This window comes from Carcharodon carcharias, chromosome 9 (assembly GCF_017639515.1).
Source record: "Carcharodon carcharias isolate sCarCar2 chromosome 9, sCarCar2.pri, whole genome shotgun sequence".
NCBI classification, from domain to species: domain Eukaryota; kingdom Metazoa; phylum Chordata; class Chondrichthyes; order Lamniformes; family Lamnidae; genus Carcharodon; species Carcharodon carcharias.
Genome location: NC_054475.1, coordinates 54174667 through 54202555, shown reverse-complemented (window position 1 = coordinate 54202555; position 27889 = coordinate 54174667). Strand labels below are relative to the sequence as shown.

General features: G+C 42.6%; 1 protein-coding gene across 2 annotated transcripts in view; it reads right to left on the bottom strand.

Moving 5' to 3' along the window:
• The window catches only part of tmem9 (transmembrane protein 9), a 113258-nt gene that overhangs the window by 82870 nt on the left and 2499 nt on the right, over positions 1-27889 (bottom strand). For both annotated transcript variants that reach the window (XM_041195392.1, XM_041195393.1), the window contains exon 2: positions 25898-25989. In XM_041195392.1, coding sequence (XP_041051326.1) covers positions 25898-25989 — 92 coding nt within the window. The remainder of the gene's footprint in view (positions 1-25897; positions 25990-27889) is intronic.

Genomic DNA, 27889 nt, shown 5'->3' with positions numbered 1-27889 from the left:
TTGGAGGCAACGATGAATTTCATCATCTATGTCTGCCTTTGTCAAGAGGAGGCTCCCAAGATACAGAAAATGGTCCACATTTTCCAGGATCTCGCAGTTGACCTTAATCGTTTGGGGACGGTGTTGTGCTGTGGGAACTGGTTGGAGGAGGACCTTAGTCTTTGTCTTATTTAGCGAAAGGTGCATTTTCTCATAAGCTTCGGAGAAAGAACTGACAATGACCTGGAGCTCAATTTCTCAGTGAGCGCACACATAAGCGTCATCTGCACGAAGGAACACGACGACTAAAGTTGGAGTGAATTTTGGTTTTGGATTGAAGATGGGGTAAGTTGACCAGTTTCCCATCTGTTCTGTAGATTCTTTGTACTTCATTCTGTAGAAGTGCAGTATTACAGCGAGGAAGGTGGAGAAGAGGGTTGGTCCAATGGCACAAACTTTAACTACAGACTTCACTGAGATAGGGTCTGTCGTAGTTCTGTTGGTGAGGATCACAACTTGCATGTCATTGGGGAGCAGGTGGAGGATAGTGACAAATTTCTGAAGGCAGCCAAATTTGAGATGGATACTCTAAAAGTCTTCGTGGTTGACAGAGTCAAAGATTTTTGAGAGGTAGAAAAAGGCCATGCACAACATCTGGTGCTGCTCCTTGCATTTTTCTTGAATTTGCTGTGCAATGAATGGCATGTCTGTGATGTCTCTCAATGGGCAAAAACCACACTGCAACTTCGATTTAACAAACGAGGGGGAGGCCTGGCTTCTAGAATTTCCACAAATGACCCTAGGCAGGAACTGCCAACTCCCCAAGATGTGACTCCTTTAGCACTCCTTCGGGACCAAGAAAAGCAGCAGAGCTCCCTCTAGACCCCCCAAAGAAGGTTTCAATCTTCCCTAGCCTAATATCTAACTGCTTATCACTTAAGCCCCCAAGTCTCAAATCCACCCTCTGCTATCCAACTGGATCACTGGACTTAACCCAGTCTGTCCAACTACAGTGCAGAGCTGATGCTCCCTTCCCACAGTTGGGAACTTTTCTCAAGAGTGTCCAACTGTAGCTTTTGGGTTCTTCAGCTGAATTTCAACTCCCACTGCCAATAACATCAGGGCCCAGGACGCTCCCAAAACTAAAAAACTGAGGGCAAGTACTTTAACTGACCCTCAGAGACTGCAGCAACATGACTGCATCAAGACTTCAGATTTGGACACAATACTCCAGTTGAGGACAAACCAGTTTTATAAAGGTTCACCAGAGCCTCCTTACTCTATGCCACTATTTATAAAGTTCAGTCCCGATAATGCCTTATTAACCACTTTCACAACCTCCCCTGCCACCATCAATAATTGGTCACCATACACCTCTGCTCCAGCAACCCCTTCAGAATTGTAATTTAAAAAAATTAATTCATGGGGTGCGGTCGTTGCTGGCTAGGCCAGCATTTATTGCCCATCTCTAATTACCCTTGAGAAGGTGGTGGTGAGTTGCCTTCCTGAACCATTGCAGTCCATGTGGTGTACGTACACCCAGAGTGCTGTGAGGGATGGAGTTCCAGAATTTTTATCCAGCAACAGTGAAGGAATGGTGACATAGTTCCAAGTCAGGATGGTGAGTGGCTTGGAGGGGAACTTCCAGGTGTTCCCATGTATCTGCTGCCCTTGCCTTTCTCAATGGTAGTGTTCGTGGTTTGGGAGGTGCTGCCCAAGTAGGCTTGGTGAGTTCCTGCAGTGCATTTGTAGATGGTACACACTGCTGCCACTTGTCGTCAGGAGTGGAGGGAGTGAATGTTTGTGGATGTGCTGCCAGTCATGACGGCTGCTTTTTCCTGGTTGGTGTCATGCATCTCCAGTCTTGTTGGGGCTGCACTCATCGAGACAGTGGAGAGTACACCATCACGCTCCTGGCTTATGCCTTGTGGATGGTTGACAGGCTTTAGGGAGTCAGGTGAGTTACTCGTCACAGGATTTCAAGCCTCTGACCTGGTCTTGTAGCCACAGTATTTATATGGCTAGTCCAGTTCAGTATCTGGCCCAGGATCTTGATAGTGAGGGATTCAGCAATGGTAACGCCATTGAATGTCAAGGGATGATGGTTAGATTCTCTCTTGTTGGAGATGGTCGTTGCCTGGTAATTGTGTATGGCCAATGTTACTTGCCACTTGCTAGCCCAAGCCTGGATATTGTCCAGGTCTTGCTGCATTTGGACATGGCCTTCAGTATCTGAGGAATCACGAATGGTGCTGAATGTTGTGCAATTATCAGAGAACATCCTCACTTCTGACCTTATGATGAAAGAAAGGTAATTGATAAAGCAGCTGAAGATGGTTGGGCCTAGGACACTACCCTGAGGAACTCCTGCAGTAATGTCCAGGAACTGAGATGTTTGACCTCCAACAACCACAATTATCCACCTTTGTGCTAGGTATGACTCCAAACAGTGGAGAGTTTCCCCGATTCCCACTGAATCCAGTGTCATTAGGGCTCCTTGATACCACACACGGTCAAATGTGGCCTTGAAGTCAAGGACAATCACTCTCACCTTGCCTCTGGAGTTCATCTCTTTTGTCCATGTTTGAACCAAGGTTGTGATGAGGTCAGGAGCTGAGTGAGCCTGGCGGAACTCAAACTGAGCGTCAATGAGCAGGTTATTGCTAAGCAAGTGCCATTTAATAGCACTGTTGATGACCCCTTCCACCACTTTACTGATGATCGAGAGTAGACTGATGGGGCTGTAATTGGCCAGTTGGATTTGTCCTGCTTTTCTTGTACAGGACATACCTGGGCAATTTTTTACATTGCCAGGTAGATGCCAGTGTTGTAGCTGTACTGAAACTGTACCAGGGCACAGCAAGTACTGAAGCACAAGTCTTCAGTATTATTGCCGGAAATATTGTCAGGGCACATAGCCTTTGCAATAAGTATCCAGTGCCTTCAGCCACTTCTTGATATTAAATGGAGTGAATCAATTCAGCTGAAAACTAGCATTTGTGATGCTGGGAACCTCTGGAGGAGGCAGAGATGCATCACCCACTTGGCACTTCTGGCTGAAAATTGTTCCAAATGGTTCAGCCTTATCTTTTGCACTGTTGTGCTGGGCTCTACATCATTGGGGATGGGGATATTTGTGGAGTCTTCTCCTCCAGTGAGGTTGTTTAATTGTCCACAACCATTCACAAGTGGGTGTGGCAGGACTGCACAGCTTAGATCTGATCCGTCAGCTTTGGAATCGCTTAGCTCTGTCTATCACTTGCTGCTTTTGCTGTTTGGCACACAAGTAGTCCTGTGTTGTAGCTTCACCAGGGTGGCACCCTTTTTTTTTAGATATGCCTGGTGCTGCCCCTGGCATGTCCTCCTACACTCTTCATTGAAACAGGGTTGATCCTCTGGCTTGGTGGTAATGGTAGAGCGGGGGATATGCCAGGCCACGAGGTTACAGATTGTGTCTGAGTACAGTTCTGCTGCTGATGGCTCACAGTGCCCCATGATTGCCTAGTTTTGTGTTGCCAGATCTGTTCGAAATCAATCTCATTTAGCAAGGTTCTACACAACATAATGGAGGGTATCCTGAACGTGAAGACAGGATTTGTCTCCACAAAGACTGTGCGGTGGTCGCTCCTACTGATACTTTCAAGGACAGATGCATCTGCGGCAGGCAGGTCAGGGAGGATGAGGTCAAGTATGTTTTCCCTCTTGTTGGTTCCCTCACCACCTGCTGCAGACTCAGTCTAGCAGCTACGTCCATTAGGACTCTGCCAGCTTAGTCTCTAGTGGTGCTACATAGCCACTCTTGGTGATGGACATCGAAGCCTCAGAGTACATTCTGTGCCCTTGTCACCCTCAGTGCTTCCTCCAAGTGTTGTTCAAAATGAGGGGTACTTGTTCACCAGCTGAAGTGGGACGGTAGGTGGTAATCTGCAAGAGGTCTCCTTGCCCACGTTTGACCTGAAGCCACAAGACTTCTTGGGGTCCGGAGCTGATGTTGAGGACTCCCAGAGCAATCACCCTCCTGACTCTTTGCCACTGTGCTGCCACTTCTGCTGCGTCTGTCCTGCCAATGGGAAAGGACACACTTAGGAATGGTGATGGTGTCTGGGACATTATCTGTAAGGTGTAATTCTGTGAGTGTGACGATGTCAGGCTGGTGCTTGACTAGTCTGAGAGACAGCTCTCCCAATTTTGGCACAAGCCCCCAGATGTTCATAAGGAGGACTTTGCAGGGCCAAGTTTGCCGTTGTCATTTCTGGTGCCTTGCTCAATGCTGGGTGGTCTGTCCAGTTTAATTTCCTAATGGCTCATAACTTCCACACTCACTAGCGTCGGATTTTGGGGGTACCCCAAAGATGCACTGGGGAATCCCTCTGGCAAGTTCCCAGGCAGGGGTTTGCGCAGCAATTGCCCAGAAATGTGAACTTCCTTTGGATAATTGTGCTGCACTGGGAACAATCCGAAAATACGATTTAAATCACAAACTTCCATGGTTCCTCCAGTGTTACACCAATAGTTACCTAGAAAGAGTTAGAAGAATTAAAACCTCTATTGCAAAGACCCAGACTGACCCCACGGGTCTCCGCACTCCGCCCCGGCCTCCGGACCCCAGGGCCGCCCCAGCCTCCAGACCTCCCAACCCCCAAATACTATCTACTTACCTGAAACACTTACCTTCCCCTGGCCTATCAATTTCCTTGGCCCTTTAAACTTATCCGTTTTATGGCAGCAAGTGCCGTAAAAAAAGGGGCCGTGGCCTCCTCGAATACACTGGATTTGGACTTTGCTGGGGCCTACGAGGAGTCTTTCGACGCAGGCCCCAAGCAGCTTCAGAAAACGGAAGTGGCAATGCAATTTTCAAGACCAGGTAAGTGGGCATTTATTTCTCCTAATTTCTGCGGGCCAGCACTTTCCGACACTAGTCAGACATTACAGACCATTATTGACTTTTTAGTGATTGGATACAACTGTGGCTTGTAGGCCAATTCGGAGGGCATTGCAGAGTCAACCACACTGCTGTGAATGTGGAACCACATGTAGGCCGGACCAGGCAGATTTCCTTTCCTAAGGGACGTTAGTGAACCAGGTGGGTTTTTATGACAACCGACAATGGTTTAATGGTCATTAGATTTTTAATTCCAGATTTTCATGAAATTCAAATTTCACCATCTGTTGTGGTGCGATTCGAACCTGGGTCCCCTGGGTCTCTGGGTTACTAGTCCAGTTACCATACCACTATACCTCTCCATGTTCTTCCTACCAAAATGCATCAATTCACACCTCTCTGCTTTAAATTTCGTCTGCCGTGCCACCCATACCACCAACCTGTCTGTATCCTCTTGAAGTCTATCAATAGCCTCTTCACAGCTCAGAATACTTGCAAGTTCTGTGCCATCTGCATATTTTGAAATTCTGACCTGCACACTTATTAACATGCATCAAGAAAAGCAGTGGGCCTCACACTGATGGCTGGGGAACCTTACTATATAGCTTCCTCCATTCTGAAAACAACCATGCATCACTACTCTGTTTCTTTTAATTCAGCCAACTCTGCATCCATTCTGGCACAGTACCCTTTATTCCATGGGCTTTAACTTTACTGACAAGCCTGTTATGTAGCACATTATCAAATAACTTTTGGAAGTCCATGTACACCATATCAAACACGTTACCCTCACCAGCCTCACCGTTACCTCATCAAAAAAACTCAATCAAGTTAACACGATTGCATTAACAAGTCTGTGCTAGCTTCAAGTAACTGATTCATATTTGTCCAAATGACTGTTAATTTTGCCCTGAATTATTCTAAAAGCTTTCCTACCACTGTTGTTAAACCAACTGTATTTGCTGGGCTTATCCTTACATGCTTTCTTGAACAAGGGTGTAACATTTGCAATTCTCCAATCGCCTGACACTGCCTGTGTCAAAGGGGATTGGAAGATCATGGCTAGTAGTTCTGCAATTTCCCCCTTACTTCCGTGCCCTCAGACGCATCCGATCTGAATGTGGTGACTTATCAACAGTCAGCCTATCTATTTTCTCCTCTTCATCAATTTTAACCCATCCAGTGTCTCAACTCCCTCCTCTTTCACTGTGACTTGGGCAGCATCTCCTTCCTTGGTAAAGACAGATGATAAGTACTCATTTAATACTTCAGCCATGGCCTCTGCCATAAGGGATAAAATCCCTTTTTTGGTTTCTAATTATTTTCTGTTTACTATTTATATACCTAAAGAACAGTTTTGGATTCCCTTTTATACTAGACGAGGACGCTCATGTGCAGCATTAACACAGGCAGGGACCTAATGGCTTATTTCCATGCTGCAATTTTCAATAACTCAATGTGAAAAATATACAATACAGTTATGCCACGTAGCTAGAACACTAACCTGATGCTCACACTACTCTGGTATATACACGTACACTATAAGCTAGTCAAGATTTGTACATATAAACATACGTATTAGGAGCAGGAGTAGGCCATTCAGCCCCTCGAGCCTGCTCCACCATTCAATAAGATCATGGCTGATCTGATTGTAACCTCAAACTCTCATTCCTGCCTACCCCCGATAACCTTTCACTCCCTTGTTAATCAAGAATATTTTTAGCTCTGCCTTAAAAAGATTCAAAGACTCTGCTTCCACCACCTTTTGAGGATGAGCGTTCCAAAGGCTCACCATCCTCAGAGAAAAAATTTCTCCTCATCTCGGTCTTAAATGAGCAACCCCTTATTTTTAAAAATGATCCTTAGTTCTAGGTTCTCCCACAAGAGGAAACATCCTCTCCACATCCACCCTGTCAAGACGCCTCAGGATCATAAACGTTTCACTCAAGTTGCCTCTTACTCTTCTAAATTCCAGTGGATACAGGCCTGACCTGTCCTGCCTTCCCTCAAAACATAACCCGCCTATTCCTCGTGTTAATCTTGTAAACCTCCTCTGAACTGCTTCTAAAGCATTTAGATCTTTCTTTGAAAAAGGAGACCAGTATTGTACACAATACTCCAGATATAGTCTCACAACATAGCCCTATATAACTGAAGCATAACCTCCCTACTTTTGTAATTAATTCCCCTCATGATAAATGATAACATTCTATTCACTTTCTAATTACCTGTCCCTCTGCAAAGGTAGCAGGCTTTTTGCCCCAAGGTTCTCAGTCTGTAAAGCACATTAAGTAACACTGAATAATGTGTTTTATCTTGCCAATGGTTACTGAATGACATTGTTACCATTCAAAACAACCTCAACACAAAAGGACATCTTTGAAGGGTCTGATTGTCCACCAGATGTAGCACTGAAACTAATTGGCGTAGCATTGGTTTACATCAAATACACAGCAGCTTAAAGGGCTTAAGCATGACACTCTGCTCTCACTACACTGACAGCTAGTAAATGTAACATGCAAAAAAAAATATACGTTAGATGAACAATTAACAGATTGGCATTTACAGGTCTATCCATTCTGCAAGCGCTATAGAAACTTTATGCTTAAAATGAACTCTAACTGGGGGCAGAAACAAGACAGACTTGATAGATATATGTCAAAGGAGCAACCCATGTAGTCACTGGGGTGGATTAAACAAGAATGATAGGCAGGTGAAATATCTTTGAAGTCTATTCCATCACTGAAAAGCACCAAGTACAATCAAATTGTTCTTCCAAACTATGATTAGGACCAAGGGTAGGGAGCACTGAGGGTGTACAGTGAAGGAGTTTAAAATAGAGGCAACATCTGCTCTCTAGGGTGGTGCCACACTCGTATTGCTGATGATTTAACTGGTGTGTTTCCGGTAATTTAGAAGGCCTTCGCTACAAGTAGGAAGGCCCTCATGAACATACAAAACTTGGTGTATACAATATAACAGCACACTGACAACTTCAAGGCACAATAAGGTGACTAACAAATAATGCCAAGTGCAGCGCCAGCATCCAGCAGCAGTATGCGCTGAAGGAGCTCAAGAAGCAAAGATTAAAAAGGTTTTTTTTAAGGTTTCCTTGAGGGCTATGAGGAACAGGACTGTTTCTTTGGGGCCCATAGAAAGGCTCAAACTTTTTCTGCCCCATGCTTCACCCCACCCTACCCCATCTACGCTTGAACTTGGACAGTAACCCACCCCTCTCCCACCCTGGTGTACTTACCTGACTGTCACGGTCTCTGGCTGCAGCCTCCTGTCACCCAAAATCCTGCTTTCACCAGCCAGCTAGGTATTGATTCCAACTGGGATTGGGAGGGAGTCTCATCTGGGAGATAGAAACAAGACCAGAGAGTTAAACTGATCTGGCTTCAGCCCAGTGTGGCCAGGCGAGCTTGGCTACCTCCAACTCCAAACTGGTTTCTCAAGGGTTTGCAACTAGTAATAGGAGAAATTCAAGCTGATGGATTAAGATCACATAGAAAGCACAATGTTACAGTTTACCAATTAAAAGTGCATTTCCCTATAGAGTACCGATGTGAAAGCAAGCAAGGAAGCACAAAAGAACTTGCATTTCTAGAGTATTTTTCATGACTAAGGGATGTTTTTAGGCAAATGAATACTTTCGAAGTGAGAAATGTAGCAGCCAATCTAATGCACAGTAGGCTTCCACAAACAGCAATGTGATAGTGACCAGATAATCTGTATTTGTGATGCTGACTGGGGGGGATAAATATTGGCCAGACACTGGGGATAACTTCCCTGCTCTTCTTTGAAATACTGCGGTGGGGTCTTTTATGTCTACCTTAAAAAGTGTAGATGAAGCTTCAGCTTAACAACTTACCTGAAAGACTGCAGCTCCAACAATGCAACACTCACTTGGTATTGCACTGGATTGTCGGTTTTGATTTTTGTGCTTGAGTGCAACTTAAACTCAACTTTCTGACTGAGAGGCGAGATTGCTACCAACTGAGCCACAATTGACACTCAACAGCAACAACTTGCATTTATGGAGCACTTTTTAATGAAGTAAAACATCCCCAGGCACATCACAGGGTCACAATCAAACAGCGAGCCACAAAGAGTACAGGGCCCTTGTCATCATCCAAATCCTGGATCAATTAGTGCTATCGCATTTAGTAGCCTGACAAGTTCTACTCAAAAACATAACATCCTACACATCAAGTGCCAGCAAAAAATGATCAACTGCAAGATCCTCCAGTGCACCAAGCCGATAGAATGAGGCTTCATGTGTAAGAGCACAATGTCACTGGTAAGAGGTTCTTAACACAGTGATCTTCTGGGAAATAGATGGAAGTATGGATGAAAGAACTTGAGATAAAAGTCAGCATTCAATTTGCTTTTTAAATTATTTTTTGGGACCTCTCCACTAGCTTTTAATGGTTCTTGTACATGGGTGCCTATCTCTCTGTTCCTCCACAGCTCCTAGCTTTTCACCATTTAGAAAATTCCCTGATATATTCTTTTTCAGTTCAAAGTGGATGTGCTCACATTTCCCCACATTGAACTCCATCTGCTGTAATTTTGCCCATTGCTTAGTCTGCTGAAGTCTCTTTGCAACTTTCCTTCCAGCTGTACTATTTACTGTGACACCTAACTTGGTGTTGGCAGCAAACCTGGATGAAAGGATAGAGTGCCATATCTCCAAGTCATAGAGAGATAGTGTAAAACTGAGATCCCAGTATAGATTTGTGGGATCACCACAAGTCACATCCTGTCAACGAAAGTACAAACCTATTATCCCTACTGTCTCCTACCTCCTAACCAATTCCCTACCCATGTCAATAAACTGCCAACGTGCTCTCATCTTTATTAACAGTCTTGCCTTTGAAACTTTATCAAATTCCACTGAAACTTTATATAAACAACATCCACTGTACTCCTTCATCCACCATCTTTGTTATCTCGTCAAAAAAATTCAATAGGATCGTTAGACATGTAAAATCACATTTGCCCAAGTGCTTTGTCATTCTGTTCCATATAATAGGTTCTGGTAACTTCCTCACAACGTGTGTGCACGTGTGTGTGCGCCATGACTAAAGTATCTACAATTTCCTCAGCTACTTCTTTCAATGTTCTGGGGCATCAGTGCTCAGTTTCATTATTTTCTCTATTAGCAATTCAAAAAAAAAATGAAATCTAGTAACTTCCTCCGCTTAATTTATTTTTACCTTTCCTCAAGTCATTGGGCAAATGTGGATTAAGGAAAGCTGGCATGCATTTATTAAGGGAAAATTGTGTTTAATTAACTTGAAGTTTTTTGATGAGGTAATTGAGAGGGTTGATGAGGGCGATGCTGTTGATGTGGTGTACATGGACTTCCAAAAGGCATTTGATAAAGTGCCACACAACAGACTTGTGAGCAAAATTAGAGCTCGTGGAATAAAAGGGACAGTAGCAACGTGGAAACGAAATTGGCTAAGTGACAGGTAACAGGCAGTAGTGGTTAACGGTTGTTTCTCAAGCTGGAGGAAGGTTTATTGTGGAGCTCCCCACATTTGGCGTTAGGATCCCTGCTCTTCCTGGTATATGTTAATGACCCAGACCTTGGTGTACAGGGCAAAATTTCAAAATTTGCAGATGATACTAAACTTGGAAACACCGTGAACAGTGAGGAAGATAGTGTAGAACTGCAAAAGGACATAGACAGGTTGGTGGAATGGGCAGATGAAATTTAATGCAGAGAAGTATGGAGTATTCATTGTGGTAGGAAGAACATGGAGAGACAATATAAAATAAAAGATACAATTCTAAAAGGGATACTGGAACAGAGAGACCAGAGCGTATATGTGCATAGATCATCGAAGACGACATAAAGCACATAGTATCCAGGGTTTATTAATAAGGGCAGAGCGTACAAAAGAAAGGGGGTTATGTTAAGCTTGTACAGTACATTGATTCAGCCTCAACAGGAGTAGTGTGTTCAGCTCTGGGTGCCACACTTTAGGAAAGATACAAAGGCATTAGAGACAGTGCAAAGAAGATTCACAAGAATGGTTCCAAGGATGAGGAACTTTGCTTCATGTAAATAGAATGGAGAAGTTGGGATTGTTTTCCTTGGAGAACAGAAGCTTGAGAGGAGATTAGATAAGAGGTATTCAAAATCATGAGGGCTCTGGACAGTATTGATAGGGAGAAACTGTTCCCATGTGTGAAAGGATCGAGAATGAGAGGGCACAGATTTAAGGTAACTGGCAAAAGAAGCAATGGAGAGATGAGAAGAAACATTTTCATGCAGCAATTGGCTGGGATCTAGATTGCACTGCCCAAGTACATGGTGGAGGCAAGTTCAATCGAGGCCTTTAGAGAGAGTAAATTGGATTATCTGAAAAGGAAGAATGTGCAGAGCTACACAGGGAGAAGACCAGGGAATGGAAGTAGGCGAATTGCTCCTTCAGAGAGCCAGCAAAGACACGATGGGCCTAATGGCTTCCTTTAGTGCTGTAATCATTGTGATTCTGTGATTGTTCTTCATCCATATCCTCTACAGTGAAGACCAATACAAAGTAATTATTTAGCAAGTTTGTTGTTTCCTGATTTTTAATTACAATATCACCTGCTTCTTGTAAAAATCAAAAATGTATCCCAATTATTGAAATACAAACATAGGTTACAGCTGCTTTTTCTGGAGTAAAAAATCTGAATACAAATATGATCACATTTCTCCCTGTGTTGTGTGTGTAATGTACACACCTGGATGGGCAGATACTGAGTAAACATTCAGTTTCAGCTTATAATTATACATTCTCTGGGTTAGCTGCAAGTGTGATCTAAATGTCAGTCATCCACAGATTTCACACAGTTTCAGCTGGTTTTCATATTATTTCATTTGTAATGGTTCTGTACATTCGCTGGGATAGCAACCAGGTGCAGCCAAGACAGGGCAACTGTGAAATGTCTGGAGAATCTATGTAGGGTGCTAGGGGCACAAGACCTTTCTACATCTTAGGTGAAAGAAAGCTCTAACAATCCTGGATCATTTAACTCATGTACAGAAGGGATCCAACTCGGGAAAAACTTGAGCACTCCCCACCAATCAATCAGCTCTCTCAGCCATCTTTCCCATCAGCTTATGCATTTACAGCTTCTGTTAACAAAGCTCCTGAACATTACTCTTAAGGTTTTATATCACACTGAGACACAAAGATTGCAATGTACACCTTTTGCTTGTCTATGTGCCACTATGCTAAGCATATGCTATACAAATACAGTTGGTGCTGCATCATAGGTTACATCAGGGCAGCAGTGTGTCATACGGATCTGTGGAGTGTTATTAGTGGATATGAATTCAGATGACTGCAGGCTGTAAGAACATTCCTTCAGTGCTTTACCAATGACTTATGACCCCTCAATGCATAAATGTTAGGGTGTTGCCATCCACCTGAAACCAACTAGGCTGACTATATTTCCAGAGGGCTGTAAAAGAACATTTGAGATGTGTACTAGACACAAAAATATTTAAGAATAAAAGTGCATTTTTCTTCACTTTCATCTTGATGTGGAAGTATTAATTATTTAACTCATTAAAATATTCAATGACTTTTCAAGAGAAACAAAATCACCTCTGAACTCATGCCATAAACATGCCTCCTCGCCCAGTCCCTCCCACACCCTGTCTGGCTTCTGCCTTGGCAAAGATGCAAGCTGTATTCCCATGTACACACCTCTGCTTCTACAGTGGAGTCTTCACTCATTCCGTTTTTTTAAAGCAAATAAAGATTGAAATTTCCATCCACTGCAGCAAAAATAATCCCATTTAAAAATGAATTGCAGGCCCTCTGATGCTTCAATCTAAATCGATATCATATTCAAGTATTCAACGGATGTGTTGATATTATTTCACGTTATGTTATGGGAGGAAAAAGTACACTTTCATGAGTAACTGCATCCATCTTATAATGGCATACAGCTGGGGAAAACACAGGGTCTTCATATAACAGAGCTTCAATGTTTATGACATCAATCCATAAGGAACCAGAACTCATCAATGTGCTTTATTTGGAAGTTTTAGGTAAGTCACTGCAAATTTTCTTTGCCCCACATTTCCTCCATTTCTGCATTTAAAAATGGCTCATCTTTTAAATTAGAATTTTGTAGAGAGCTGTCTAATGGCTCAACAGACCGTGTAGGCATTAAGGTCAGGTTCACTCCCTGATCAATGTTACTAGGCCATTACAAATTACCTCAGCAAACTAGGTTAGGGAGTAGCAAAAAAGATAAACCAGCAGTGTTTATGCTCCCACTTGCCTCATGTGGGGGTTAGATAAGGGAAGGTTGGACTCAGTCAAATAGTCTGCTGATGAGGCCTTGATCTACAGATGATGAGTGGCCATGAGGGGGAAGTACTAAAGGTATGGGGGGATACCCGAAGAACTGTATCCCAACAAAAACAAGATAAGTCTGTTCAGGAGAAATGGGGAATCGGGGGGGCGGGGGGGAAACTGGGTCAGAGGGGAAAAGTGGTCAAAAGGCTTTTACATCTGTTGGACCACACGCAAGGAACTTTAAAAAAAATGTAAAAACATCAATTAAATGCAAACAAATACAAAACTGTAAATAAGTAGACCCTTTTATTTATTTTTTCAAAGGCTTTCACATGTCTGATAAAATGTCATCATTACCTTTGCGTGGTTTACTTCAGCTGCTGTCTGAAGCACTTCAATCAAAAAGGGTCAAGTTACAACAATTTTTGTGGCACATCTTATACTACTTTAATGAATATACAGTGCAGGTTTCTTTATGTCTAGATTTTCTGTCCAAAGAAAGAAGGAATATGATACTCACTCACATTAAGTGCTGTAAATGGTGTATGTAATAGTATCAAATGGTTCAAACCAGGAGGCTGGTCTCAATACTCCTTTTTGGAGACTCGAGGCTGTTTGTCAGCTTGGAATGCTAGACAGCACTCTGATATATGGCACTTTAAGCAAAAGATGGTGGTCAGCAATTATGTGCTGAAGCCCTGCTTGATTTTCCTCTCCCTAATCTGGAGGTACTGAGGACAATGGTAGCATCCCTCCTGCTGACTAAGCGTAGATCAGAGGTGGAGTTTGAGACCTTCCTGTTCTGTACAAAATAACTACTCATTGTGGAGTTAGATGCTGTGATATAGTCTCAATATTTATAAGAGTAAAATAAGAACTGTTGGAGGCAATGCTCAAGTCTAAATCCAGAGGCATCTTACTCCTATTTGCTTCACAAATATAATTAACAAATGTATAAAATTAGATTGGCTTCAGTTAGCTGTAGTCAAAAAGGAATTCCTTTCCTTCTGTCAGGTAAATGGTTTGTACATACTGTAATGTTATTTAGATATATATCTAGTTCCAATGAGAAATCATTGTTCATGCCACTTGCTGCATTCAGAGGCCAATTATGTCATAATGTGTCAGCTAAGTGGACAATCCTTCTTCAAAATACTGTTACGAATGCAATGTTTTATAAGATGATTATGTTTTGGTACTCTCTCTTTAATTCAAGGTAAAATGGAGGAACGAAGAGGGTCACATAATCTGCTTCAAATTCTGCCCAAAAGGCACAAAACGTTCACATCTGAAACAAAGAGCAGCTGGGCTAACTGTTGCAGACTTTCTGTCTCAGTTTTTTTGGATGAAGGAGAGAGAGAGAGAGGGGGGGGTCAGAGAGAGGAGGTCTGAGAGAGACAAAAAGCTGCTAGTGGGGCCAGCTGAAAGGAGTGTGCTGGCTTTTTATGAACTACCAGGCAGGATATGAGGGAGAAGACAGTTTCTAGTCGAAGAGACTCATCTTGTGGCACTCAAGACTTGTACAGGCAAGGTTGGAAGGAGCAGTTGCTGGAGTGGGCCTTACTGCTGGTATACGTTCAGAAATTCTTTGAAAACTAACATGCAGCATAACATCTTGGCAAAACAGAGAGACATGAACTCAATGGAAGCTGGGAGTGACTGTGGAATATTTCCTATAAAGACTGTAAAATCCTGTGGTGATTCTGATTTTTTAACATATTCGTTCATAGGAAATGGGCATTGCTGGCTGGGCCAGCATTTATTGCCCATCCTTAATTGTCCTCGAGAACTGAGTGACTTGCTAGGCCATTTCAGAGGGCATTTAAGAGTCAACCACATTGCTGTGGGTCTGGAGTCACATATAAACCCGGCTAAGTAAAGGCAGCAAATTTCCTTCCCTAAAGAAAGGAAATTAGTGAACCAGATGGGTTTTTACAACAATCGACAATGGTTCCATGGTCATCATTAGGCTTTTAATTCCAGACTTTTTTTTATTGAATTCAAATTCACCATTTGCTGTGGTGGGCTTCAAACCCAGGTCCCCAGAGTATTACCCTGGGTATCTGGAGTATTAGTCCAGTGACATTACCGCTACACCGCCGCCTCCAAGTGTATATGTACACGGAATGGGGTTATCAGTCACGTTAGGACATTAATAAGGGTCATCTTCCGGTAGTTTAGAGTATTAGTTGCCTACCAAGTAATGTTTAGTCAAGTTGCTTTTAGTTTATTACAGTATATGTCTTAAAATTTGAAATCTTGTTTTGCAATTCCTTTCAGTTAGTCACTGGGAATTCAATTATCTTTTAAATAGTTATTGGTCTCTACAGGAATCATAAAAATACTAGCAAATTTTATATATAATGCAGATTATGGGATGCAGAAAATATAAATTATCCACAAATGGCTAAGCAATCAATATTTTTTTGTTTTAAAGGAAACAGAATGTACATTGTTGTAAAGCATCTGTGTAACAACTAGTGTGCACATTAACTCAACTACTAGTCTTACCCCGAATACAATAGTTTAGTAGTGAGGTATTTATTGCCCTTCACAGTAGTCAGGAAAACATGGTGGGTCATCCAAATGGTGCCTATTGTGATATACAATAGGAAGTGGTAACCATGATACATTTTCTCATATGTGGAATGTATAAAAGGTAGAGGTTTCAGTTCACAGGAGATTTGATCTGCTTAGTAAGATGCTGTGAAGAGTCATAAGGACTTGAAATGTTAACTATATTTTTCTCTCCAAAGACGCTGTTAGACTTGCTGAGTTTTTCTAGCATTTTCTGTTTTTGTTTCAGATTTCCAGCATCTGCAGTATTTTGCTTTTATTGTAGTGATGAATGGTTGTTTTGCAGTAAGGGGCATGTGAGGAGACAGGCGACTATGCTGGAGTGAGATGGAAACCAAGTGAGTAACAAATTAGGCTCACGTGGGAAAGGGGTGTGGTAAACATAGGGATTATCCTAAGTCGGAAACAGGAACAGCTGAGCAGAAACTGGGTGTAAACCTCACCTTCAGAGCAGAGTTTGAAGCAACATAAAAAAAAAATCAAACAGTGACAAAGCAGGAAAACCGTTAAGTTCATTGGTTGGTAAGAAACTGCTGTTAGGAAGTGTCTTTAAATAACTAAATAATTAGAAAAGCATATTATTTTTAAATTAGCTACTTAGATTTGAGTAAGAAACACTAGGAATAAGGGGAAGTCAGGGCCAGTAAAGTAATACAAGCAAACAAAAGTAAAATAAAGTTAACTTAAGGGAAGTTAAGACATGACAGGCAACTTGGTCGTGTAGAATGTGTGACCTGCAATATGTGGGAAGCCGTGGACACTACTGGTGGCCTAGACAACAACATGTGCAGGAAGTGCTTCCAGTTGCAGAAACTTGATCTCTGGGTTTCGGCGCTCGAGCAGTGGCTGGAGTTGCTGTGGCATATCCGCAAGGCTGAGAACTACGTGGGTAGCACATTCAGAGAGGTGGTCACACGCAGCTTAGAAGCACGGAGGCAGAAAGGGAATGGGTGACCGCCAGGCAGCCCAAGAGAATCAGCCAGGCAGTGCAAAAGTCCCCTGGGGTCCAGCTCGCTAATTGGTTTTCCATTTCAGATACTGGTGAGGGCTTTGGTTCCTCAGAGGAGTGCAGTCAAGTTCAAGGCACCACAAGCAGTTCAGCTGTACAGGAGGGGTGGAAGAAGAAAGGAAGAACAATAGTGATAGGGGATTTGTTAGTTAGGGGGTTTCTGCAACCATAGATGTGATTCCAGGGTGGCATATTGCTTTTCCTGGTGCCAGTGTCAAGGATGTCATTGAGCGGCTACAGGACATTCTTCTGCGGGAGGGTAAACAGCCAGAGGTCATGGTCCACATTGGTATCAATGACTTAGGTAGGAAGGGAGATGTGGTCCTGTAGACAGAATTTAGGGACCTAGGTACAAAATTAGCAAACAGGGTCTCCAAAGTAGTAATTTTCAGATTACTCCCAGTGTCACATGCAAGTGAGTACAGAAATAGGAGGATAAGGCAGAAGAATGCGTGGCTGGAAAGATACAGCAGAAGGAAGGGCTTTAGATTCCTAGGACACTGGGGCTGGTTCTGGGGCAGATGGCACCTGGACATGCCGGACGTGTTGCACTTGAAAAGAGCCGGGACTGAGTTCCCTGTGGGGTGTTTTGCTAGCTCTGTTGGGAAGTGTCTTTAAATAACTAGCTTTGTTGGTGGGTGGGTGGGGGGCTTCAAACTAACTCGACAGGGATGTGGAAGCAAGGAGAGAATATTAGAGAAAAACGTCAGGGTGCACAAAATACTGGGATAGACAGGTTGCACCAGAATAGAGAATAGTAAGTTAATAGGCAGAGTCGAAGTAAGGAAAAAGTAATGAAGTCTAAATCAGGGTTACTGCATGTCTGTGACTGTACAGAGTATAGTAAATAAGATTGTTGAGTTACAGGCATAGGTTGCCATGCAGAATTATGATATTGTGGTGATAACAAGAGACCTGGCTCAAGGAAGGGAAAGAATGGGTGTTAAATATTCCTGGGTACAATGCGTTCAGAAAAGATAGAAAAGGAAGAGGAGGAGAAGGGTTGGCTGTATTGGTTAAGGAGAGCATTGCCGTGCTGGAGAAAGAGGATGTCCCGGAGAGTTCAAGGACACAATCAATCTGGCTAGAGCTAAGGAACGAAAAAGGGTGCAATTACATTGCTCAGGGTAGTCTATAGGCCACCAACTAGTGAGAAGGATGTAGAGGAACAAATCTGCAGGGAAATTACAGAGGTGCAACCATTATAGAGTAGTTATAATGGGGGACTTTAATTACCCAACTGTAGACTGGGATAGTGGTAGTGTTAAGGGCAGAGAGAGGCAAGAGTTCCTAAAGTGCGCTCAGGACAATTTTCTACAGCAGTATATGTCCAGTCCAACAAGAAAGGAGGCACTGGTGGACCTGGTTCTTGGAAATGAGGTGGGCCAAGTAGATCAAGCATAGGCAGGGGAACATTTAGTAGACAGTGATCATTGTATCATAAGGTTTGATGGTAGAAAAGGACAATGGGCAATCCAGAGTAAGATTAACTGGGGAAGAGCTGACTTCAATGGGGCAAAAATGGAGCTGCGCCGAATACAATGGAACCAAAGGTTGGTGGTACTGCGGCTCAGCAATGGGCTACCTTCAAAGAAGAAATAGTTCAGGCAGTCAAGGTATATGCCCTCAAAAGGGAAAGGTAGGACAAACAAATCCAGAGATCCCTGGATAAAAAAGGAGATAGAAATTAAGATAAAGAAGAAGTGTGCTTATGACTGGTGTCAGGTAGAAAATACAACTGAGAACCAGGCTGAATGCAGAAGATTCAGGAGAGAGGTGAAGAAGCAAAGAAGAGAAGCAAAAGGGGATTATGAGAAAAGAATTGCAGCCAAAATAAGGAGGAATCCCAAAGTCTTCTATAGGCACATAATAGTAAAAACTTGGTAATAGGAGGAGTAGGGCCAATTAGGGATCAAAAGGGGGATTTATACATGGGGGCAGGGAACATGGGTGAGGTGTTAAATGAATACTTTGCAGGTGCTGCCCAGGCCATGGTGACAGAAGAGGAAACTCTGTCACTAGAAGGGTCCAAAATTGATGAGCAGGTATTGGATAAACTGTCGGTATTTAAAGTTGACAAGGCACTGGGGCCGGATGAGATGCACCCATGGGTATTGAAGGAAGCGGGAGTGGAAATTGCAGGGACACTGGCCATAATCTTTCAGTCTTCTCGAAACTCAGGGGTGGTGGCAGAGGACTGGAGAACTGCAAACATTACGAACTTGTTCAAAAAAGGTTGTAAGGATAAGCACAGCAATTACAGATCAGTTAGTTTAACTTCAGTGGTGGGGAAGCTTCTAAAACAATTACTAGTCACACGGAAATATGTGAGTTGATTAGGAAGAGCCAGCATGGGTTTCTTAAGGGAAAATCATGTTTAACTAACTTGGAGTTTTTTGAAGAGATAACAGATAGGGTTGAAAAGGCATTCGATACAGTGTTGCACAACAGACTTGAGAAAATTTATAGCTCATCGAAAAGAACAGTAGCAATGTGGATACAAAATTTGCTAACAGGAAATGTGTAATGATTAACAGTGATAATGATGATAAAAATAATATTTTTCAGTCTGGAGGAAAGTCTGTAGTGGAGTTCCCCATGGGTGGGCATTGGGGCCCTTGCTTTTCCTGATATACATTATATATGATATACACTCTTGTCCCTCTCTGCCCTTTACCACTATCCCGAATTTAGATTTTGCTGTGCAGGGGACAATTTCCAAATTTGCGAATGATACAAAACTTGGAAGTACTGTCAACTGTGAGGAGGACAGTATAGAGCTTCAAAAGACAAAGTTGGGGGAGTGGACAGATAGGTGGCAGATGAAGTTCAATGCGGAGAAGTGTGAGGTGATGCATTTTGGTAGAAAAAAACATGGAGGGGCAATATAAAATAAGGGGTACAACTCTAAAAGATGTGCAGGAGCAGAAGGATCTGTGTGTACCTGGCATTGAAGGTGACAGGACAGGTAGGGAGAGCAGTTAAAGCATACAGTACCCTGGGCTTTATTAATAGTGGCATAGAGTACAAGAGCCAAGGAGGTTATGCTGAATTTATATAAGACACTATTTAGACCTCAGGTGGAATGTTATGTACAGTTCTGGGTGTCACACTTTAGGAAGGATGTGAACGCATTGGAGAGAGTACAGAAGAGGTTTACAAAAATGGCTCCAGGGATGAAAAACTTCAGTTATGAAGATAGATTGGAGAATCTGAGACTGTTCTCCCTGGAGAGGAGAAGGCTAAAAGGGAATTTGATAGAGGCATTCAAAATCATGAGGGGGCTGGACAGAGTAGATGGGGAGAAACTATTCCCACTCATAAAAGGATTGAGAACAAGAGAGCACAGGTTTGAAGTGATTTGCAAAAGAAGCAAATGCGATGCAAGAAAAAAAACTTTTTCACACAGCAAGTGGTTTGGGTCTGGAATGCACTGCCGGAAAGTGTGATGGAGGCAAGATCAATTGAGGCATTCAAGAGGGCATTATGTGACTATTTAAATAGAAACAATGTACAGGGTTACAGGGAAAAGGCAGGAGAATGGCACGAAGTCATAATTCTCATTCATAGAGCCAGTGCAGACATGATGGGCTGAATGGCCTCCTTCTGCACAGTAACAATTCTGCGATTCTGTGATTTTCAAGCCATGCTGTGGTATCTCTCAGGAGTTGGTGTTGGGACCACTGCTCTTTCTGATATATATTAATGACTTGGACTTTGGTACCCAGAGGGTAATTCAAAGTTTGCAGATGACAAGAAACTCAAATGTATTAAACAGCAAGGAAACTATTAACAGTTAAGGAGGACAAAGACTGATGAAATGAGCAGACATATCACAGACAAAGTTAAACAGAGAAACGTGAAATGATTCATTTTGATAGGAAGAATGAGGAAAGACAATATAAACTAAATGTTAAAATATTTAAGTGGTACAGGAACAGAAAGACCTGTGGGTGTATGTACACAAGTCTTTGAATATGTTCAAACTCAGCAAAAATCAACCTTTTGACTCACTGTTATGTTTGTTGGTAAGCATCACTGGAAAGGGTAGCATTTATTGCTCATCCCTAATTGCCCTTGAACTGGGACACTTGTTAGGCCATCAAGAGTCAGCCACATTGACGTGGGTCTGGAGTCATACATAGGCCAGACCAGATAAGGACAGCAGCCTCAAAACCTAAGATTTAAGAGTTCAATTTATTTTTCCATACTGTGTGCTGATTCATAACCCGCTGTTTGACTTTGGGGCACATTGCAAAAACTGCATTGACAGCCTTCTCAGGGTGGGGGCGTAATTTTTTTTAAGCAGTAGTCACATCCTGCTACTTAGAATACCTGCCCATTATCCTTACTTCATCTCCTTCCACGCAGTCAATTTGCTGACCAGATCAATAATTTAATCTTTAATTCCATAAGTTTCAGCTTTAGATTATCAATCTCTTAAGAAGGGCTTTATCAAGTGCCTTCTGAAAGACTATATAAATAATATTCATAGACATTCTCTTGTTCACTACTTTAGTCACCCCTTCAAAAATTTCAATCAGATTTGTTATGCATTATACATCCTTTAAAAATTTGGGGTCGGGGGGGAAATGGTGGCATAGCAGTAATGTCACTAGATAAGCAATCCAAAGGCCTAGGCTAACACTCTGGGGACAGGGGTGCAAATCCCGCCATGGCAGCTGGTGGAATTTAATTCAATTATAAATCTGGAATTGAAAACTAGTCTCAGTAATGATGGCCATGAAACTATGATCGATTGTTGTAAAAGCCCATCTGGTTCACTAATGTCCTTTAGGGAAGGAAATCTGCCATCCTCATCTGGTCTGACCTACATGTGATTTCAGACCCACAGCGATGGGTTGACTCTTCAGTGCCCTATCAAGCCATTCAGTTCAAGGGAAATTAGGGATGCAACAAATGCTGGCCTTACCAATGATGTCCATGTCCCACAAAGAATATTTAGAAAATCCATGCTAGCCATCTCTGAAAATGTTCAAGTTATTCAGTCACGTTATCCTTAATCATAGACAATTTCCCGACAACAACTTGCAGCCAATCTTTTTGATAACAGGAAACATGTTGTTGCCGATGCACGCAGTGGTGAGTGCAATACTGCAGATAGTTGAAACTCCAGCACGTCATCCTATAAAAACAGCTATTACAGTGCCGGGTGCATAAAATTTGGTGATCCATTCAGTGATTTTAATATATAATATAGATTCATGCTTTTCTGTACATTGCTTAAATCAGTTAATGTTTACAGCTAAAATGAACTGCCATGACCTGGGGTAATAGACTAGAATCTGTTTCCTCTTTACTTCACCCACATTAAAACACTAGTATCTGAACTGACAGGTCAAATGCTCAATGCCAAAATTAATCAAGTTCCTGTCCAAAAGAACCAGTTTATTTTATTTGCTGGAAGCTCCCACAAGGAAGAATTATGGTTTGGCAAAGAACTGGTATATAAAAGGAAAAGGAAAAGATGTGAATTTCCCATTTCTACACAGAGATAACTGATGTCTTTAATGCTGTCACCTAACATTTTGTGCATGTTTTAAACAAACCAAAAGGCACACTTGATTCTGGAAGTCTGTTTACTTTTAAGGGAATGACTTGAAAACAAAAACATTCAAATTGAGGGCATGCTATGATTTTGCCAGAATTAAGGTGAATCTTATCTGCAATGGCCCTTCCCTCTTCTGTGGATGACTTCACCTGTCTGGTGGCTATTATACTGCGGTCAAACTGCCTATGTTGTCTCCTTCATGTTTCAATGTATAAACATACGTCATACAGACCTGCTTACACCGCAATGATTACCCCTAAATGCCATAGATGTCGCCATATAAGTAGACTTTTGAAGTCTCAAAAAAATCCCTCCAGAAATGGGAGTCAACTTATACATTGAGTATAAAATTGAACTGCTGGTGGGGTGGTTGCCATTTTTAAATGTCATCTCACAAAGAGTGAGATCTTTGCAACACAGCCTACATCACCTGCTTGATATCTTGTACCCAGATATAACGGCGCCAGTAAAGCATGCATAATTGGGGTGAAAAATTGGGCTGATTACTAATGGGTCTGTCATGTCTGAAAAAGGGAGGGCTCGCTTATAAACTGAGCATATGCAAAAAAATAATTTTTGGGGCCAGAAAACGGGATTGTCTTATATGCTGGCTTGATTTATGTGCTGCGATTTACAGTAGCTAAAAGGCCAGTTCAGGCAAATACCATCGTTCTTCAATCTTCTGCCTCTGCCACAGCAATGAAATGACCCTCAAAGTCACAAATGACATTCTAGGTGACAATGGCCAAGGAACGTGTCCCCTCGTCATCCCTTTTAGCCTGTCTGCAGCCTTTGACAGGGTTGAGCACACCATTCCAACACCTGCAGCGGGCTCTATTGTTACCTGTCCAATCACAGCCAGAGAATCAGCTGTAATGGCTTCTTTTCCTGGTCTCTGTTACCACTGGAGTTCCCCCATGGATTGATCCTTGGGCTCCTCGTAATTCTCATCTACATGTTGCAATTCAGTGACATCATCATCAAAAAAAAAATCAGGTTTCACATGTATGTTGACAACACCCACCGCACCACTGCTACTCCTCTCGACGTCCCCCCCGACCCCCTGCCTCTGATCCCTCTCATTGCTTGTCCAAGTCTAGTGGATGAAACGAAATTTTCTCCAATTAAACTGAATTGGGAACTGAAGCAATTGTCTTTGATTCCTGCCACAAGCTGCTGCCTAGCTCTGACTCCATTTCACTTCCTGGCCATTCTCCAAAGCTGAACCAGACTTTGCAACTTCTGCATCCTTAGAATTCCTTAGATTCTAAAACAGTTCTGAAGAATTGGAAGATAACAAATATAACCTGAAGTTAATGACTACAAAGGAATCATTTTAACCTAACCTGCCCAGCAGCAACTGAGTCAGATGCCAGTTTCACACCTTTTCTGAGATTAAGGCCCAGTGACTGTGAAGGAGCATAAAATCAGGTGGGATCTAAAATGCACATCCAGCCCACACCTACCACGTTCCCAGAGGAACTTAAAATGATGCAGCAGCTCTCCTGCCCCCACATACCCCTTGTGCTGAATAATGCTTATTTAACTATTTGCAGTGTTCTTTCCTGGAAGAACACCTCTGTTGAGTTTTATTATGCCATTAGTGCTTTACAATAAAATTTGTTTTCTTATAACTGTTCTGATAAATTCAACAAATAGCAGCAGCCTAATCCTTTGTGAATCTTGCATGTCTCAGGATATGCACTCCAATATCAGTGCCCTCTCTCAGGCCAACATCCCCAGTATCGTGGCAACGGTTAATCAGCTACGTTGGACAGGCCACAACGTCTGCATGCCTGACACAAGACTCCCAAAACAAGCTCTCTATTCCAAGCTTCGGCACTGCAAATGGTCACGAGGAGGGCAGAGGAAATGTTTCGCGGATGTCCTCAAAGCCTCCATCAAAAAATGCAACATCCCCACCGATCTGTGGGAGTCTCTTGCTCAAGACCGCCCAAACGGGAGAAGAAACATCTGCGAAGGTGCCAATCATTCCAAACATCTCCGACAGGCCCAGGTGGATGCCAAGCACAAACAGTGGAAGGAGGGTACCAAAATGTGAGCATCGCTCCCATCCACCTCATCAAAACCTGTGGCAGAGTGTGTGGATTAAGCACTGGACTTTTTAGGCATCTCAGGACCCACAATTCTAGAGTGGAAGAAAGTCATCCTCGGTCCCGAGGAGATGATGTCCCTGAAACTTTCCAAACCATAATATCATTTCTGGTTTGAAAAAAAATGCCACTCAAGGCCTCAGCAAATTCCTGAACCAGCAGCGGTCTGGAAAGGAACAGGTGAGGAGACAAACAGCAACTTTAGTAAGTCAGACAGGAATGCACATTATTGCATGAAATATTTGAAAATTGGGTTGACACAAAAATGAACCATTACAATTAGTTCCCATTCTATGTTGTATAGCCTTACCCTGTGAATGGTTTTTCAATGATCCATTTACAATCTGCTGCAGTGATAGCCTGGCACCAACAAATCATCTAAACTTTCAGCCTCCCTCTGTCTCCACATCATTAAACTCATTCTGTTGACACTCTGATGTCAACAGGTTGAACTAGATAAGTGGATTGCTTCCACAGCTGTATAAAGATGATGAGTCTCACAATGTGGTTATGTAGCATTTAATGCACTGTAGAGCTAATTGTATGGGACTAAAATAAACACTTAAAACTCAATTAAAATTAAAACACCAGCTCCACTGGTCCTCCTGTTCTACATTCTTATGCTCTTTTTAATCCATTTTTAACCTTTCATTTTATGCTTGGTTTTATTTCATTTCATCAAACATCATCGCAAATAAAAGGAGAAAATGCTGGAAATGCTCAGCAGGTCAGGCAGCATCTGTGGAAGGAGAAACAGAAAGTGGGTAACCTTTCATCATTGACTTATCTGCAGAGTATTTCTGGCATTTTCTGCTCTTATTTTAGATTTCCAGCATAGGCAGTATTTTGTACTAAAGTCTTTCTAAATCTATTAGAAGTTTAAAAGCTTTCACCTGCCTCCTTCCTCTATTTCAGTTCATAGTCCCTGTTTGCAGGTAGGACCAAACTTAGTTTTCATTGGATGGGAAACAACTTTAAAAACTATTCTCAGCCAACTGAAGTCATACTCAAGTCTGTGGCTGGGTCAACTTTTGATCCACTTGTGTGCTAGATCCAGGTGAGAGACCAGAAGACTAGCTTGTACACTGTTCGGAACTTGACAAGTAAAGTCACCTGGACTCCTGGAGGGGAGGACCAAACAATTGTTAACTCACTATGTTCACACAAGCTACCTCAGACATTCCATTAGGTAACAACCTACCGCATCATTAACTCTCCAATATTACTGGGATTTTCTGATAAACAGCTTAGAACCAATGCCTCTGATTTTCAGTATTTAATGGAAAAATAGATTGAATTGCTGAAATCAATCCACAGTGCAGCAGTAAAAATCCCTGAATCCCATCCAATAAAACCAGAATTTCATCCACTGACTCCCATTTCCATGCAATATCTGAAAGTCTGTTCTTGTTAATAGTGGAATATTAAGATGTTAGGACCATGCCTTACCAGTCTTTCTGGGAGACGTTTTTGTTGTAAATGTGGCCTGTCAGGTTCCTGTATGGAGGACAGATGCACTTGCATCTCACATCTTCAGAGCTCTAGAGAAGGAGTCAGAAATCAGTTAAGAATCCCTTCAGATCACTAACATTCAGTTAAGATACGTTCTACAACACCTGCTCCTAGCACTACAGAACAGGTCAGGAGGATAAAGAGTTTTGGATAAACGCTTCATTATTGACCCTAAAGTGGGGCTATACAGCAACAAAAGGAGCAGTTCTACAAATAGCAGGAAGGCCAAAACTGAAATAAAAAGAAAGCACACAAGTTCAAAACTTGAAACTAGAAACAGATTTTTTTTTTTAGAAATTCACAATAGGATAATCATCATTACAGAGTAACAGGGAGAAAAAGGGATAAAGAAAAAAATTTGGAAAAACAGATAGAGGGGAGAAGTGAAAAAGTCATTTGGTGGTCCAGAACTTGAATACTGCTGAACAACGAGACATGCTGAAGCTTTTCATCTTGCACTCATCAGGGGACTTCGCAAGAATACCAATACAAGGGGAAAAACTGTATAAGGGGAGTGTGCTGATTGGTTGGCAAGTGGACTCTGGTTGGCAGAGGTGTTGCCATGGAGAATGCACCAGTGATGGTGACTGACAGTTAACTGCCAAGCATTGTTTGAAATTTAAACCAGACAGCTTGATCCTGTTTGGTCAATGTATAGCCATTCGTTGGCTCATTCATCAGGGCAGTCACTTATTTTGTTTAGCTGAAACAGGTGCAGAGTGTGTGCATATTATTTCTGTCTGCAAAACGATTTGGCATCAAGCAGCCCAAGCAAAACTGGAGTCAAATGGAATCAAGGGGAAAACTCTCCACTGGCTGGAGCCATACCTAGCACAAAGGAAGATGGTTGTGGTTGTTGGAGGTCAATCAATCATCTCAGTTCCAGGACATCACTGCAGGAGTTCCTCAGGGTAGTGTCATAGCTGCTTCATCAATGACCTCCCTTCCAATGTAAGATCAGAATTGTGGACGTTCGCTGATGACTGCACAATGTTCAGCATCATTTGCAACTCCTCAGATACTGAAGCAGTCCATGTCCAAATGCAGCAAGACTCGGACAATATCCAGGCTTGGGCTGACAAGTGGCAAGTAACATTTGCACCAAACAAGTGCCAAGCAATGACCATCTCCAACAAGAGAGAATCCAACCATCACCACATAACATTCAATGGAACTACCGTTGCAGGATCTTGGGGGTTACCATTGACCAGAAACTGAATTGGACCAGCCATATAAATACTGTGCCTACAAGAGGTTAGAAATTCTGTAGCAAGTAACTCCTGACTCCTCAAAGCTTGTCCACCACCTACAAGGCATAAGTCAGCACTCTGATTGAATACTCTCTGCTTGTCTGGATGAGCGCTGCTCCAACACTCAAAAAGCTTGACACCAACCAGGACACGGCAGCCTGATTGTCTGGCAACCCATCCACAAACATTCACTCCCTTCACCACTGACGCATAGTAGCAGTAGTGTACACCATCTGCAAGATGCACTGCAGGAACTCACCAAGGCTACTTAGACGACATCTTCCAAACTTACGAGCGCTACCATCTAGAAGGACAAGGGCAGCAGACATATGGGAACACCATCACCTGGAAGTTCCCCCGCCAAGCCACTCACCATCCTGCCTTGGAAATATATCGTTCCTTCACTGTCGCTGGGTCAAAATTCTGGAACTTCCTCCCTTACAGCACCGTGGGTGCACCCACACCACACGGATTGCAGCGGTTCAAAGGAGGCAGCTCACCACCACCTTCTCAAGGGCAATAAATGTTGGCCTTGCCAGAGATGCCCACATCCCAAGTATGAATAAAAATAAAAGCTAAAGATTCCCTATAGCAGGTGCCAGAATAGAATGCATGTCAGAAAAGGGCAAATCCATGGCTCAGGGTCTGGTTGATCTTTGTGGGCAGCTTTCTTCAGTCA